The sequence below is a fragment of the Heterodontus francisci genome, chromosome X (genome assembly GCF_036365525.1).
Source record: "Heterodontus francisci isolate sHetFra1 chromosome X, sHetFra1.hap1, whole genome shotgun sequence".
Classification (NCBI taxonomy): Eukaryota; Metazoa; Chordata; class Chondrichthyes; order Heterodontiformes; family Heterodontidae; genus Heterodontus; species Heterodontus francisci.
Genome location: NC_090421.1, coordinates 12,990,644 through 13,003,992, shown reverse-complemented (window position 1 = coordinate 13,003,992; position 13,349 = coordinate 12,990,644). Strand labels below are relative to the sequence as shown.

Below are 13,349 nucleotides of genomic sequence, written 5' to 3'. Positions count from 1 at the left end.
AGCGGAGGCACTCAGGTAAAAGCTTCCCTGTACATGGATGACATCGCCGTCTTCTGCTCGGACCCGCTGTCCGTTCGCAGACTGATGAGCATCTGTGACCAGTTCAACTGGCTTCGGGAGCCAAAGTGAACCACGGCAAGCGTGAGGCCGTGTTCTTTGGGAACCGGGCCGACCGATCCTTTGTCCCCTTTCCCGTCAGGTCAGACTACCTGAAGGTGCTGGGGATATGGTTTGGAAGGGCCAAGACCTGCGTCAAAACCTGGAAGAAGCGAGTAGCCAGGGTACACCATAAACTGAGTATGTGGGAGCAGCATTCTCTCTCCATTATGGGTAGGAACCTGGTCATCAGGTGTGAGGCACTCACGTTGTTGCTGTACGTGGCGCAGGTCTGGCCCATACCCCACTCCTGCGCCGTGGCAGTCACCAGAGCTATTTTCCACTTTATCTGGAGTTGCAATATGGAGCAGGTCCGGAGGGACACGAAGTTCAAGCCTCTGGATAAGGGTGGGAAAAATGTACCCAACATCACTCTCATCCTGATGACCACCTTCATGTGAGACTGCATCAAGCTGTGCATAGAGCCCCAGTACACAAACACCAAGTGTCACTACATGCTGAGGATTATCTGTTCCCGGTGTTGCAAAGGATGGGTCTGGTCACATTGCCGCAAAACACTCCATCCACTTGGACTGTGCCGTACCATCTATCCTTCGTGGGAAAGTTTCTGCTGAAAAACACCTTTGACCACCAATCCATCAGGCAGTGGTCTGCACGGAATGTCTTCAAGGCCCAACAGGATAAGAAGATGGTGGATCCCGTCGGATGGTTCCCCAAGCAGACTGCCAGTCATTTGGTGGAATGCCTCATCACCAGAACTTTCAAATAAGCACCAAGACGTAGCTTGGCTGGTGGTGAGTTCGGCCCTCCCGTCGGAACCTTCCTGCACGCCCGGAGTGTCACCCACTCTGCATGCTGCCCTCGAGGTGGCTGTGGTGGGGAAGAGACAGTTGCCCACCTCCTTCTGGAATGTGTCTTTGCAAAGCAGGCGTGAAAAGAGATGCAGTGGTTTTTGTCAAGGTTCATCCCAAGCAGCTCTGTACCACAGGAGACTGTGCTCTACAGTGTTCCCAGGGATGCACACAGAGATAAACATGAACTGCTGCTGGAGGACCATCAATTCGGTGAAAGACGCTCTTTGGTCTGCCCAAAGCTTGCTGGTTTTCCAACGCAAAAAGTTGTCCACGACCAAATGTTGCAGACTGGCACATTCCAAGGTTCAGGACCACATGCTGAGGGACGCACTAAAGCTTGGGGCAGCCGCCGCAAAGGCTCAATGGGGAAAAACCACTGTGTGAGGTCCTCCCACCATAGTGAACGGAGGGGCTGGACACATGGGAAACCCCTCGGGCGGTATACACAAAATATGGGTTTGCTGTAAAATGTACATGGCATGTAAAATGGAGTGCAAGGTTTGTGAGGCAACTCACTCCTGCATTGAAGAAAACTGATTTCCTTCGCACTTTTTGGAATGTCAACTTGGTGCTGTTTTGAACTGTTTCGTAATTTTTTTTAATACAGATTTTTATGAATATAGTATATTTGAGGAAAAAAATTGGTCAAGGAAGTTCACCTGAACGCATTTCAGAAATCCCTCCTTCTTCCCCCCCCCACTTACTATTTACTTAACAATATCCTAATCAATATTTGAAGTCCCCCCAGTATCACCATTATAGTTCTTGCACGTTATTTCCCTACAGATTTGCTCCTCTCACTACTTCGATGCCTACAGAATACCCGCAGTGGCATTATCTTACCCTTGTTGCTTCTCAATTCTAACCACAGATTCGGTCTTTGCCCCCTCAAGGACATACCCTCTTTCCAATACTGCAGTACCACTCAGTACTGCCACCCCACCTCCCTTTTATCCTTCCCTATCTTTTCTGAACACTTTGTATTCTTGAATATCGTGCCTAGTCGTCACCATTTTTAAGCCACATTCCCATTATTGCCATATCATAGCCCCACACAGCCATTTGTACTTGTAGCTCAACCACCTTATTCATCGCACTTTGTGTATTTACATACATGCATGCATTTATACCCGTCTTTATGTTCCTTGCAGTCCTTCTTAGTCTGCTCCTATTTAATACAGTACTACTTCCTTATCTAGTACTATCCAACACACTCTTATGCACCTTATTATTCTTTACTACTTCTATATGCTGGTACCCACTCCCCAGCCATGATCTTAAAAAAAAACTCTATTCTCTCTCTTTAGACTATAATTAATACCTTGCATAAACTATTAATTTCAATTCATGCCTCTAGACCTGCTCTGCACTAATACTCTATACCGTTATATTTACTCCAATTGAAATTTTTATTAGTTTGTTTAACTAGTTAAGCTATACATCTTCACAGTTTCCGAAAAACCGAATACTCACCAACCAATCACCTACCTGGTGTCCTCTGGATGCACTCCTTGCATTTTTTTGGAAATGTACCCATCAGGTCCGCACTACTGTCCCGCTCACACTCTTTATCCTCTGCCACCGCCTCTGCTCAGTGAGAGGATTTTGCATGGTCGACTGGGCAGTGTGCATCTTTTTCATTTCAGGTGCCTAGGTCGATGGCAGGTAGTCCATCCGGTTTTATTCCTTTTCAACATTTCAGTCGTGGTTTGATACAAGTGAGTGGCTCGATAGGCCATTTCAGAGGGCAGTTAAGAATCAAACACATTGCTGTGGGTCTAAAGTCACATGTAGGCCAGACCAGGTAAGGAAGACAGATTTCCTTCTGTGAAGGACAGATAGGTTTCAACAACAATCTGGTAGTTTCACGGTCACCATTACTAAGACTAGCTTTTTATTCCAACTTTATTTATTAATCGTATTTTAAATTCCACCAGCTGCCGTGATGGGATTTGAACTTGTGTCTCTATAGCATTAGCCCAGGCCTCTAAATTACTGGTCCAACAAATTTACCAATATGCTACTGTCCCCTTATGTGAGTGCTAATCTTTTCAACAGGATGTACAGAACACATTCACATAAGTTTGCCAACAAGTCTACCACTGGATATCCATCCAAGGGAAAAAGCTTGTGCTGCAGAGAATCTCCTAGTTGGGGTGAATGGCTGTCCTGCTTCGCCAGCAAGTGTTCTGTTCCAGTTTGAGAGCTAAAAGATCAGCTTGCCCCTCCATGCAGAGGGATTGACAATATATCGTTTGCAGTTTATCAACATGACAACTATCCGCTGAATAAAAGCCATGAAGTACAATTCCAATTGCCATTAATGGAGATAAGATCCATAAATCACTGTTCATGTTATTGAGGAGAGCTACACATTATGAACAGGGGTGCCGTGCAAAATGTTTATTTAAAAACAATAATTTTTGGAAAAACTAAACACAATGATGTCTTTATCTTTGCCAATGTAGATACTGTACTTTATAGAATGTAGGATCACATGACAATTCAGTACTGCCTTCAAGATGAAACTTCACTTGCCAGTTACATCCAGAGTATTAACGTAAGCTACTGAAACCCTCATCCATGCTTTTGTTATTTCCAGACTCAACTATTCCAATGTTCTCTTGGACAACCTCCCCTTGCATCCAACTTGAGCTCATCCAAAACACTGCTGCCCATGTCCTAATTCACACACATGCTCCTTCGCCCATCATCCCTGTACTCACTGATCTACAGCGAATCCCAGTCCAGCAACAGCTCCATTTTAAAATACTCAACTTGGTTTTCAAACTCCTCTATGGCCACACCGCTGCCCATCTCTGTAACCACCTCCAGCCCTACAACCTTCTGTAATCTCTCTGCTCCTACTATTGTGGCTTCTTGTGCATCTGATTTTCATTGCCCCACCATTGCCAGCTGTGCCTTCTTCTGCCTAGGCCCCAAGCTCTGGAATTCCCTTCCTAAACCGCTCCACCTCTCTACTACCCTCACCTCCTTTGACCAAACCTTTGGTAATTTGTCTAAATATTTCCTTACACAGCTCTGTCAAGTTTTAGTGGCGTGGGATGCTTTACTATGTTAAAGGTGCTATATCAATACAAGTTGTTGCTAAGAAAATTAGCTATTGAAGGAAACTAAAGATTTTATTCTTCAGCATTTAAAAAAAACGACCATTTAGTAAATCTGGAGCTGCAGCAGAAAAACTATTCATCTCAGGCTCCCACTGCTCAGCTGCTTGGGGTCTACTATATGACTGCCACTCACGAACATTTTTAGATTGATTCACTTCATTAGTTTTACAGCAATACAAGTGGAGCTCTGCTTAATTCGCAAAGCAGCAACAGCAAGTAGAATTCACCCTTTTTAAAATAAAAATGTAGCATTTAAATTTCACTTCCTCTTGTCTCGGAAAAAATTAACTTGCATACAGTAAACAAAACTGATGCTAGGAAGTCAGTAAAATTTATCAGTAGACATGTGAATTTTTGTATCATGCCTGTTAGAACTATGGAGAAACACACTGTAGGACAGACATCATCTTTTCCAACTCAATTAGAATACATTGACTTGCTTATTAAGGCGCATTTACTGGTGTAAGCTATTGGATGAAAGCAAGCCCAGTTATGCCTGCTAGCTCCATAGATTAGTCATCGCATCAGTAATGCTTTCGACAAAGTCCCACATAAGAGATTAGCATGTAAGATTAAAGTGCATGAGATTGGGGGTAGTTTATTGCGACGGATAGAAAATTGGTTGGCGGACAGGAAACAAAGAGTAGGGCTAAAGGGATCTTTTTCCGAATGGCAGGCAGTGACTAGTGGGGTACCGCAGGGATCGGTGGTAGGACCCCAGCTCTTCACAATATACATTAATGATTTAGATGAGGGAACTAAATGTAATCTCTCCAAATTTGCAGATGACACAAAACTGGGTGGGAGGGTGAGTTGTGAGGAGGATGCAGAGGCTTCGGGTGATTTCGACAAGTTGAGTGAGTGGACAAATGCACGGCAGATGCAGTATAATGTGGATAAATGTGAGGTTATCCACTTTGGCAGCAAAAACAGGAAGGCAGATTAGCTGAATGACTATAACAGAGAGGGGAATATGCAGTGAAGCCTGGGTGTTCTCGTACACCAGTCGCTGAAGGTAAGCATGCAGGTGCAATAGGCAGTAAAAAAGGCAAATGGTATGTTGGCCTTCATAGCGGGAGGATTGGAGTACAGGAGCAGGGATGTCTTGCTGCAATTATACAGGGCCTTGGTGAGGCCACACCTGGAATATTGTGCGCAGTTTTGATCTCCTTATCTGAGGATGTTCTTGCTATAGAGGGAGTGCAGCAAAGGTTTACCAGACCGATTCCTGGGATGGTGGGACTGACGTATGAGGAGAGATTGAGTCTGTAAGTATTATATTCGCTGGAGTTCAGAAGAGTGAGGGGGGATCTCATAGAAACCTATAAAATTCTAACAGGACTTGACAGGGTCGATGCAGGAAGGATGTTCCCGATGGTGGGGGAGTCCAGAACCAGGGGTCATAGTGTAAGGATACGGGGTAAACCTTTCAGGACTGAGATGGCTAATAAATTAAGCCCACAGATTTACAGGACAGCTCAGGCAGAAGAAAAAGCTGTTGAATCTATTTCCTTCTGTCTGCCAAGTCCTATTTCAGAACCCAATTAACATTTCTCATCACCTTCCTACACCAGGGTAGTTTCTCTAATATCTGTTGAGCAAGAAATTGATTCAATTACCTCCTGAATGTGTCAACTGCGTGTTTACTGGATTGCAGCCAAATTACAGAAACAGATCAAGTGTTAAGTTATTCCTTAGTCAAATTTAGCTGCAGTTTGTGACTTCCCTCGTTAATAAATCCCGTCATTCCCATACATTGCCTTTGCACAAATTACCCATTACCTTAAAGAACTTGCAATATGTTCAGACTCCTCCAAAGACATTGCCCCACACCCCATTATTTTACACTTGGTTGGAACAGAAACAAACTATCTTCCAAAAACAGGGACATTAAAATATATTTAGGTGTCAGCCTTGGCTCAGTGGGAGCAATCTCACCCTAATCCAGAGATTTCAGCATGTAATTTAAAATGACACTCTGGTGCATCACAGAGGGAGTACTGCAGTCAGTGGTGTCACTTTACCAATGAGGCTTTAAAGTGAGGTCCTGTCTGCCCTCTCAGGTGAATGCAAAACATCCTATGGCACTATTTCAAACAGCAGTGGATTTCTGTCTGGTGTCCTGGCCAATAGTTATCCCTCAACCAACTCCACACAAAAAAAAATCTGGTTATTTATCTCATGGCTGTTTGTGGGAACTTGCCATATGCAAACTGATGGCCACATGTCCTTCATTGCAATAGTGACTAAACTTCTAAAGTAGTTGAAAGACTAAAGCACTTGGGAACATCCTGACGCAGTGAAAGACACAAGACAAACGCAAGTTCTTTATCTTGTCATGTGGCAAACTGCACGCACAAACCCACTTTTACCACTCCATTGTACAAAACATTGGAGCACCAAGGTGAGCACTGCTTCCCTCATTAGAAATACCAATATTGAAATTCTGTACCTAACCATCGCCAAATTCAGCTACATATCTATAATATGAAGCTCACTACTTCATGCACACCTTATTTGGGCATCACCATTAAATGACAGTCACTTAACTATAAATGGAGCTTCACAAGCTCCAGAAGTTGTCAAATTTTCACATCTATGCCTGCAACAGCAATACTGCACTGAGGAAAATTAGTTTTGTCTAAAACTTTGTGGCAAGTCACACAAGATCCACTAATATTTGTAAGTAAAGCTTTACCTTTATAGCACAAAATTACAAGACTACAAAAGTACCGTCGCCTGTGCCAGGGAAAAAAAAAATTCAGCTCTTTTCACAACCTGTAATCTATTAACTTACATTTCTATTATGCTCATTACAAGAGGCATCTCAAACAACGTGGTTGACTCTTAACTGCCCTCTGAAATGGCCTAGCAAGCCACTCAGTTGTACCAAACCACTACAGAAAAGTTGAATAAAACCAGATGGACTTGGACACTAGAAATGACAAAGGCACACCCTGCCCAGTGGAACCTGCAAAGCCCCCCCCCTCACGGACACCTGGGGACTTGTGCCAAAATTGGGAGAGCTGTCCCACAGAAAAGCAACAGCCTGTGTTATATGCATCAAATCACACCTTACAGCCAATGTCCCAGACTTCTTCACCAGCAGGACAGACACCAGAGGTGGTGGCACAGTAGTATATAATTAGGAGGTGGCGGCCCTGGGAGTCCTCAACATCAACTACAGACCCTATGCAAAGTCTCATAGCATCAGGCCAAACATGGGCAAGGAAACTTCTTGCTGATAACCACCTACCGCCCTCCCTCACCTGATGAATCAGTACTCTGCCATGTTGAACACCACTTGGAAGCAGCACTGAGGGTAACGAGCACAGAATGTACTCTGGTTGGGGACATCAATGTTCATCAAGAGTGGCTATGTAGCACCACTACTGACCAAGCTGGCTGAGTCCTAAAGGACACATTTGCCAGACTGGGCCTGTGGCAGGTGTTGAGAACCAACACACCGAAAACACCTACTTGACTGAGTCCTCACCAAACTACCTATCACAGATGCATCTGTCCATCACAGTACTGGTAGGAGTGACTACCGCACAGTCCTTGTGGAGACGAAGTCCTGTCCTCACGCTGAGGACACCCTCCATTGCACTGTGTGGCACTACCATTGCAAACAGGATAGACTCAGAACAGATTTAGCAGCTTAAAACTGGCCACCATGAGGCTCTGCGGGTCATCAGCAACAGAACTGTATTAAACCACCAGCTAACTTCATGGCCTGACATATCCCCCATTCTACCACTATATAGCCAGGGGACTAACCCCAGTTCAATGAGGAGTGTAGAACATGCCAAAAGCAGCACCAGATAGACATACCTAAAAATGAAGTGAAACTACAACACAGGACTACATACATGCTGAACAGCAGAAGCAGCATGCTACAGACAGACCCAAACGATCCCACAATCAATGGATCAGATCGAAGCTCTGCAGTCCTGCCACATCCAATCATGAATGGTGGTGGACAATGAAACTACAGGTAGGAGACTCCAAAAACATCCCAATCCTCAATGACAGGGGAGCCCAGCACATCAGCACAAAAGACAAGGCTGAAGTATTTGCAACCAGCTTCAGCCAGAAGTGCAGAGTGGATAATCCATCTTGGCCTCCTCCTAAGGACCCCAGCATCAAATGCCAGTCTTCAGCCAATTTGATTCACTCCACACGATATCAAAACACAGCTGAAGGTACTAGATACAGCAAAGGCTATGGCGCTGACAACATCCCAGCTGCAGTACTGAAGACTTGTGTTCCTGAACGAGCAATGCCCTCAACAAGGTGTTCCTGTACAGCTATAACACTGGCATCTACTTGACTTTGTGGAAAATTGCCCAGCTACGTCCTGTCCACAAAAAGCAGGACAAATCCAATCCAGACAATTACTGTCCCAGTCTACTCTCAGTGGTGGAAAGTGTCATCAATAGTGCTATCAAGCAGCACTTACTCAGCAACAATCTGCTCACTGATGCAGGTTGGATTCTGTCAGGACCACTCAGCTCCAGACTTCATTATAGCGCTGGTTCAAGCATGAACCAAAGAGCTGAATTCAAGAGGTGAGGTGAGAGTTACCGCCCTTAGACATCAAGGCAGCATTTTTCACCAAGTGTGGCATCAAGGAACCCTAGCAAAAGTGGTCAGTGGGGTCCAGGGGAAAAGCTCTCCACTGGTTGGAGTCATACAAAGCACAAAGATGTGGTTGTTGCAGGCTAATTATCTCAGCCCCAGGATATCACTGCAAGAGCTCCTCAGGGCAGCACAACCATCTTCCAGTGCTTCAATGACCTTCCCTCCATGCAAAATCAGAGGTGGGGATGTTCATTGATAATTGGTACTAAACACTGTTTATTCACAACTTCTCAGATACTGAAGCAGTCTGTGCCTGCATGCAGCAAGACCTCGACAACATTCAGTCTTGGGCTGATAAGTGGCCAGGAACATTCACATCACACAAGTGCCAGGCAATGACCATCTCCAACAAGAGAATCTAACCATCTCCTCTTGACATTCAGCAGCATTACCATTGCTGAATCCCCCAACATCCTGGGGTTACCACCGATTAAAAACTTAACTGGACCAGCATCTAAATACTATGGTCACAAGAGCAGGTCAGAGGCTGGGAATTCTGTGGTGAGTAACTCGCCTAACTCCCCAAAGCCTGTCCACCACCTACAAGGCACAAGTCAGGAGTGTGATGGAATACTCTCGACTTGCCTGGATGAGTGCAGCTCAACACCATTCAAGACAAAGCAGCCGCTTGATCGTCACCCGACCCACCACCTTAAACACAGTGGCAGAAGCGTATACCATCTACAAGATGCACTGCAGCAACATGCCAAGCCTCCTTCGACAGGACATTCCAAACCGATGACCTCTACCACCTGGAAGAATAAGGGTAGTAGACACATGGAGACACCACCATCTACAAGTTCTCCTCTACATCTCTCACCATCTTGACTTGTAACTATATCACCATTCCTTCACTATCACTCGGTCAAAATCCTGGAACTCTCTCCTTAACAGCACTGTGGAGGTACCTACACCAGGTGGTCTGTAGCAGTTCAAGGTGGCAGATCACCACCACCTTCTCAAGGGCAATTAGGGATGGGCAATAAATGCTGGCTTTGCCAGTGACACAAATCCTTTACAGGGTGATTGGAGTCAGCCTAACCAGTGGTGCAAAAATTAGAAAAAATTCTGAGACAGTATAAATAGAGGGGCACAGATTAATCAAGGACAGTCAGCATGGATTTGCTAAGGGTGGGTTATCTAAGCCTGTCAATCTTGTACACCTCCATCAAATTTCCCCTCAATCTCCTTTGCTCCAAGGAAAACAACCCCAGCTTCTCCAACCTAACCTCGTAGCTAAAATCCCTCATCCCTGGACCATTCTGGTAAATCTCTTCACCTTCTCAAGGACCTTCACATCCTTCCTAAAGCATGGTGACCAGAACTGGATGCAATACTCTATAAAGCTCTGGTTAGGCACAACTGAAGGTTCTGCATAACCTCCCTGCTTTTGTACGCAACACCTTTATTTGTGAAGCCCAACATCCCATATACTTTTCTAACTACTCGCTCAATTTGTCCTACCTTCAAGGATCTGTGCACGTGAACCCCCCAGGTCCCACAGTCCCTGTACACATTGCCTTTCCTTATGCCTTCTGCCAAAATTCATAACATCACATTTCTTTGCATTAAATTCCATCTGCCACTAGTCTGCCTATTCTATTAGCCTAAGTCCTGTAGCCACCCTGGGATGGATGTCATCCAAATCAGGTGATTTAAGAGTCAGAGTCATAGAATCATTACAGCACAGGCAGCCATTTGGCCCATCGAGTCCATGGCAGCTCTCCGTAGTGCAATCCAGTCAGTCCCATTCCCCTGCTATATCCCTATAATCCTGCAAGTTTATTGCCTTTAAGTTTTCATCTAATTTCCTTTTGAAATCATTCGTTGTGTCTGCCTCCACCATCACCCTTGTCGGCAGCGAGTTTCATGTCAGTACCACTCACTACATTAAAATCCTCATATCTCCACTCTCTTGCACAAAACCTTAAATCAAGCATAGCCAGCCTTTCCAATGCATCTTGCCTATCAAATTTCACCCCAACGATTACCTCTACCGTCTATACTTCCAACGATATTTTGTCAGCACCCTCTTCCTTACTAAACACTGATATAAAATACTCAGTAAGTATTCTAGCCTTGCTCTGCACCTCTTACTACCCACTTGCTATTTACATGGCAGATGATTTTTGGGTTCCTTTTTATGCTAACTGGCACTCTATTCTCATTCTCTCTTTGCCAGTCTTATTTTTCTCTTCACTTCCCCTCTCAATTTATTGTATTTGACCTGGTTCTCACTTGAACAATTCACCTGACATGCATCATATACCCTCTTTTTTTGCATCATATTCTCTAGGTCCATCATCCAAGGAGCCCCAGCTTTGGTTCCCATACATTTCTCCCTTGTTGCAATGTGCCTAGCCTCTACCTGAAATATCTCCTCCTTAAAAGATCACCCATTACTCCGTTACAGTTTTTTCTGTCAGTCTTTGGTTCCATTTTACCCTGGTTAGAACCATTGAAGTTAATTCGCTTCAAATTTAGAAGTTCTACTTAAGATTACTCCTTGCTCTTCTCCATTATTAATCTAAGCCTGTGATACATTTGAAAAACACTTGAATACATACTTGAAGTGTCATAACGTATAGGGCTATGGACCAAGAGCTGGAAAGTGGGATTAGGCTGGACAGCATTTTAGCCAACAGACACGATTGGTCAGATGGCCTCTTTCTGTGCTGTGGTGCATAACAATCAGAAGTTATTTTACTTCACCACAGTTCATCCTTCAATAAATTTAATTCAGATTAAAAGCCACTATACAATACAAGGCATAAAGTGTGTGCAAAAAATACTAAGCGGGCATAGCATTCATGAAAAGACAAGGAGTAAAACCTTTCTCTTCCACCTCTTAATATACATACAACCCAATGTCATGGCAACCGCAGTATTGGCACTTGCCCGTGATGTGATTGTGACAAAAAAAACCTCGCGTTTCTCCAACCAGCACAATATGAAGTCAATGCAATGCAACCACATTAAAAGGTTAAGCTGCACTGAAAAGCCTCTGTTGGCAAGCAGGGGAACGAGACCCGACCAACATCAAAAACACCCACTGTGACAGCACTGGCCAACTCGCCTGCCGTTTAATGATGGGGTCCGAGAGGATCTCGATGCCGTATTTCATCTCGTTCAGCTCTTCGATGTTGAGGAAAGCCGAGATGCACAGGTACTGCATCGCCCATATGATAACAGCCAAAAACCCTCTTGTTGTGGCCGCCATCTTGAAACCTCGCAGACGCGCGCACCCTCTCACCCGAACTTTAATAGAGTGGGTCCCGCCTTCCCGCAACAACTATTGGCCAACTGCTTCAGGAGCAGCCAATCAGACCATGACGCGCCGCTGCCCCGAAACGAAATGCTCAACTGTCACGTCACTCACAGTGTGCAACCCAGCGTGCTGGGGCTGCGGAGCAACCTAACCTGGCCACTCAAACTCCGCCACGCTGATTGATCAGAACCGCCGTCGGTGAACAACAACACGTCATTAGCTGACAGATGATTGAGTAATATTGTTGTCACTCATGAGAACCAGCGTTCCCGCCTTGCTCTGCTTTCCAAAACCTGTCGACGCTTCGATCCGCATCCACGCCACTTCATTGGCTATGGGACTAAAGAGGTTTACCATTAAGAAGGTAATTTGCCACTATGCACTTTGTGACTGGTTTACTGGAATGTCAATCATGCTGATTACTGGGTTGCAAAAGTTTAAATATTGCAGATGCTGGAAATCTGAAATAAAAATAGAAAGTGCTGAAAATACTCAGCAGGTCAGGCAGCACCTGTGGAGCAAAGGCAAACAATGTTGAAAGTCAAAGCAAATGGTGTGTTGAAAGTCAAAGCATTACTGCAGATAAGGTGTTAACGGACTGAAGATTGAACAGCAGCAAGTACAAACATGAAAAAAAAAACAGTGGGTATCAAACTGAACAAACTAAGATGAAATGAAATGAACAAAAAGAAAATAAGATTGTAAAAATGAAAAAGAGAAAAAATAACTAAAAATAAAAGTAAAATGGGGGCCCCGTCATGCTCTGAAATTATTGAACTCAATGTTCAGTCCGGCAGGCTGTAGCTTGCCTAATCGGTAAATGAGATGCTGCTCCCCGAGCTTGCGTTGATGTTCACTGGAACACTGCAGCAATCCCAGAACCGCGACAGGGTTCCCCTTGTCCTCACTTTCCACCGCACCAGCCTCCACTTCCAAAAGATCGTCTGCCATTTCCGCCACATCCAGTGTGATGCCACTACCAAACGCATCTTTCCCTCCTGTCCCGTCAGCATTCTGAAGGGAATGTTCCCTCTGCGACACCCTGGTCCACTCCTCCATTACCCCCGACGCCTCGTCACCTTCCCATGCAATCGCAGGAGGTGTAATACCTGCACTTTTACCTCCTCTCTCCTCTATCCAAGGCCCCAAATACTCCTTTCAGGTGAAGCAGTGATTTACTTGTACTTCTTTCAATTTAGTATACTGTAAACGCTGCTCCTCATGCGGTCTCCTCTACATTGGGGAGACCAAACGCAGATTGGGTGACCGCTTTGCGGAACACCTCCGCTCAGTCCGCAAGCATGACCCCGAGCTTCCTGTCGCTTGCCATTTCAA

At 44.9% G+C, this 13,349-nt stretch overlaps 1 protein-coding gene across 3 annotated transcripts in view; it reads right to left on the bottom strand.

The window, feature by feature from the left end:
- The window catches only part of os9 (OS9 endoplasmic reticulum lectin), a 65,515-nt gene extending 53,524 nt beyond the window's left edge, over nucleotides 1-11,991 (bottom strand). For all 3 annotated transcript variants that reach the window (XM_068024757.1, XM_068024759.1, XM_068024758.1), the window contains exon 1: nucleotides 11,823-11,991. In XM_068024757.1, the coding sequence (XP_067880858.1) occupies nucleotides 11,823-11,966 (144 nt within the window). In that variant the 5' untranslated portion in view covers nucleotides 11,967-11,991. The remainder of the gene's footprint in view (nucleotides 1-11,822) is intronic.
- Nucleotides 11,992-13,349: the final 1,358 nt, after the last annotated feature.